Source organism: Octopus bimaculoides, chromosome 27, assembly GCF_001194135.2.
Source record: "Octopus bimaculoides isolate UCB-OBI-ISO-001 chromosome 27, ASM119413v2, whole genome shotgun sequence".
In the NCBI taxonomy this organism is placed as follows: domain Eukaryota; kingdom Metazoa; phylum Mollusca; class Cephalopoda; order Octopoda; family Octopodidae; genus Octopus; species Octopus bimaculoides.
In genome coordinates this window covers 14,292,756-14,295,751 of record NC_069007.1, presented here as the reverse complement: position 1 = coordinate 14,295,751, position 2,996 = coordinate 14,292,756, and the positions used below count along the sequence as shown (strand labels likewise).

The window sequence follows — 2,996 nt, the reverse complement described above, 5'->3', positions numbered from 1 at the left end:
AGAGCTCTCTGAACTTTGCCCAGGCTATTCTTATGCTAGCAGCTACACTTTCAGTGCACCCACCCCCACTACTAACTTGGTCACCCAGATAGCGGAAGCTATCAACCACCTCTAGTTTTTCTCCCTGGAATGAGACAGAAGTTGTTTCCTGTTTGTTTACAGTATTTATTGCACCTGAACATCTGCCACATACAAAAACTAACTTCCTAGTTAACCTGCCTTATATATATATATATATATATACACACACACACACAACGGACTTCTTTCAGTTTCCATCTACCAAATCATCTTGCAAGACTTTGGTTGGCTTGAGGCTATGGTATAAGACACATGCCCAAGGTGCTATGCACTGACTTTCAGACCTAAGGTATATGCCATTCGTATTGCCATTGCAGCACATACTCTCACTTTCTCTCTCTCTCTCTCTGTCTTTCACCAACATCAGTCTCTCACAGTCTATTTTCTTCTTTTACAGTTATCCTTCATGTTCCATTACAACTCAAAAGTCAAAGAATGCCAATTTCACCCGGATCTCTGCTACCAGTCATTTATGGATCTTCTATATTTTCAGCCTACATAGCTTCTTTTAAGTGTATTTACATTTCTTAATCTAGAAATAGAAACCCTTTTATTTTTCAACAGTCTGTGTGCCACTGTTGAAGGCCCCAATCAACCTCAGAATTCTAGTGGTAAGGAGAAAATACAGCAACATTGTATATTTTGTACACATGTAAATAGAGTTTCAGGATATCCAAGAGAAAAAACTATAACATTTTAGATTATACTCAGAGACGTTTTTTCAACTTTTAAGAATTTTTTAAGAATTAATATGGAAGATGTTAATCATTCGGATACATCCAGCACAACTCTTCTTAACAATAAAGGTTCAGTTACACAGACATTCAGCGGAGAGAAAGCTTTACCTATCGGGACATTGACAATACAAAAGTTATTACAAAGAAACATTCCTGAATATCGCTGTGAGATTTGTAGGGAAACTTTCCCTTCAGAATATGAAGTCGTTATACACAAGGAAATACACAATAGAAGAAAACCATATTGCTGTGAAGTCTGTGGCAAATATTTTGTATCTAACAGTAAATTAACAAGACACAAAAGACAACATACTGGAGAAAGGCCTTATCATTGTGAAATTTGTGCAAAGTCGTTTGTTGATAATGGGGGTTTAAACAGACACAAAAGAATTCATACTGAAGAGAAACATTATCGCTGTGAAGTGTGTGAGAAATCTTTTGTTTATAACAGTGACTTAACAAAACACAAACGTAGTCACACCGGAGAAAAACCGTTTCACTGTGAAATTTGTGGCAAATCATTCTCTGATAATTCAAGTCTTGTAATTCACGTACGCAGCCACACCGGAGAAAAACCTTTCCACTGTGAAATATGTGGCAAGTGTTTCAGTGAAAATTCTAAGCTTACAATCCACATACGTAGTCATACGGGAGAGAAACCATTTCCTTGCGAAATTTGTGGCAAGTCTTTCTCTGTCAATTCCCATCTTGTAGTTCACAGGAAAATACACACTGGGGAAAAACCATATCTCTGTGAGTTTTGTGGGAAATCATTTATCACTAACAGTCACTTAAAAACTCACAAATTAAAACACACAGGGGGGAAACCATTGAAATATGAAGCATGAGAACATTTAATCAAGGTGGAATGGATCAGAATTCATTCTCATTCAACTCTCATCTTGGAGTCTATAAATTTGCTTCTTGTTTCAGAGGAGCCCTTTCACTACAATATGAAAGAAATTCTTAATTGTGAATTATAAACTTGGGTTGACAAATAAGTATAAACTGAATGAAAAAGAAAACTACATCAATGTAAAAAAATGTATCAGTTTGTAGACAGTCATTGTGAAATATATTGGAGTCTTGCAATCCACAAGTACACCTTGGAATAAGATTTGGTAATTCTTATTTGTCAATAAGATTTCTTACAGAAACACAATCTCATTAATCATAACTGGAACAATATAGATGTAAAACCTTATAAAAATGAAATTTGCTAAAAATTATTCTCATTGAGAAGCTGTTCCCCTCTCTCTCTCTCTGGGAGAGAGGCACAAGCACATACACAGACATATACACACACAGCAGTAACTTACGCCTACCATGAACCCGAAACCATGTAGCTGGGAAGCAAGCTTCCTAACCACACAGCCATGCCCGCGCCTGTTATAGACTAATATATACAAGAAGAAAATATTACTAAGATATTCTGAATAAATTGATATAAAATGAAATTTGTATACAAGTCTTATCACTGTAATTTTTGTTGAAATAGTCACATTCATATTAAAAGCTAATTTTTTTTAAATGTTTTAAATCTATATACTACTAAAACTTTCTGATTGCTTGCTTGTCTGTAATTTAATATGACCAAACTTGTACATAATGGGAAAATACTATGAATTAAGGTATCTCTGAAATGTGAATACAAACAGAATAAAACAAGTTTCACATAATTGGACCATGGATTCCTGAGATATGGGGTGGTTTGGCGGGTATTGATAAATACTCAAAATAGTGTATAATGGGAAAATCTTCTGAAAATAACGTAACCCTGAAAAGGGAGAAACTCTAACCTTTTGATTAGAGACCTTATGATCAATGTCTTCTGTATTTTGAAGACAAACTTCATGACTTGGGCAAAAGTCTTAGTGACTTTAACCCATTACCTCCCATAATTCTATTAACTGGAATTTTTTTATGAAACTTTGATTTCTAGCATAAAACAGCCTTAGAAACACACTGGAATGATCAAAATAACATTTTTAATAGAAATAAGCGAGATATTGGGTGAAAAATTAGCAAACCTCATTTGAATATCAGAGAAATATACCTAGTAGATATAGCAAAAAGGTTAGATATGTGTCAATATTGACAGATAATTACGAAATTTGTAATTTTTAAGTGATCTCATATGAGATCACTGGTAGGTAATGGGTTAACTTGCCAAGAAAA

The 2,996-nt window shown here is 34.5% G+C and overlaps 3 protein-coding genes across 4 annotated transcripts in view; 2 read left to right on the top strand and 1 right to left on the bottom strand.

Annotated features, from left to right (window-relative positions):
- Positions 1-2,275, top strand: part of LOC106880349 (gastrula zinc finger protein XlCGF71.1) — a 4,185-nt gene extending 1,910 nt beyond the window's left edge. The window contains exons 1-2 of one of the 2 annotated variants that reach the window (XM_014930234.2): positions 96-370; positions 479-2,275. In XM_014930234.2, coding sequence (XP_014785720.1) covers positions 833-1,666 — 834 coding nt within the window. In that variant the 5' untranslated portion in view covers positions 96-370; positions 479-832 and the 3' untranslated portion in view covers positions 1,667-2,275. Of the gene's footprint in view, positions 1-95; positions 371-478 lie in introns of those variants that run through there. The other variant, XM_014930235.2, reaches the window with a different exon arrangement.
- Positions 1-2,996, top strand: part of LOC106880754 (peptidoglycan-recognition protein 2) — a 47,788-nt gene that overhangs the window by 8,313 nt on the left and 36,479 nt on the right. The window lies entirely within an intron of this gene.
- LOC106880348 (zinc finger protein OZF) overlaps positions 1,967-2,996 on the bottom strand; it is an 11,909-nt gene continuing 10,879 nt past the window's right edge. Inside the window, exon 3 of the mRNA XM_014930233.1 lies at positions 1,967-1,995. Within this exon, the coding sequence (XP_014785719.1) occupies positions 1,967-1,995 (29 nt within the window). The remainder of the gene's footprint in view (positions 1,996-2,996) is intronic.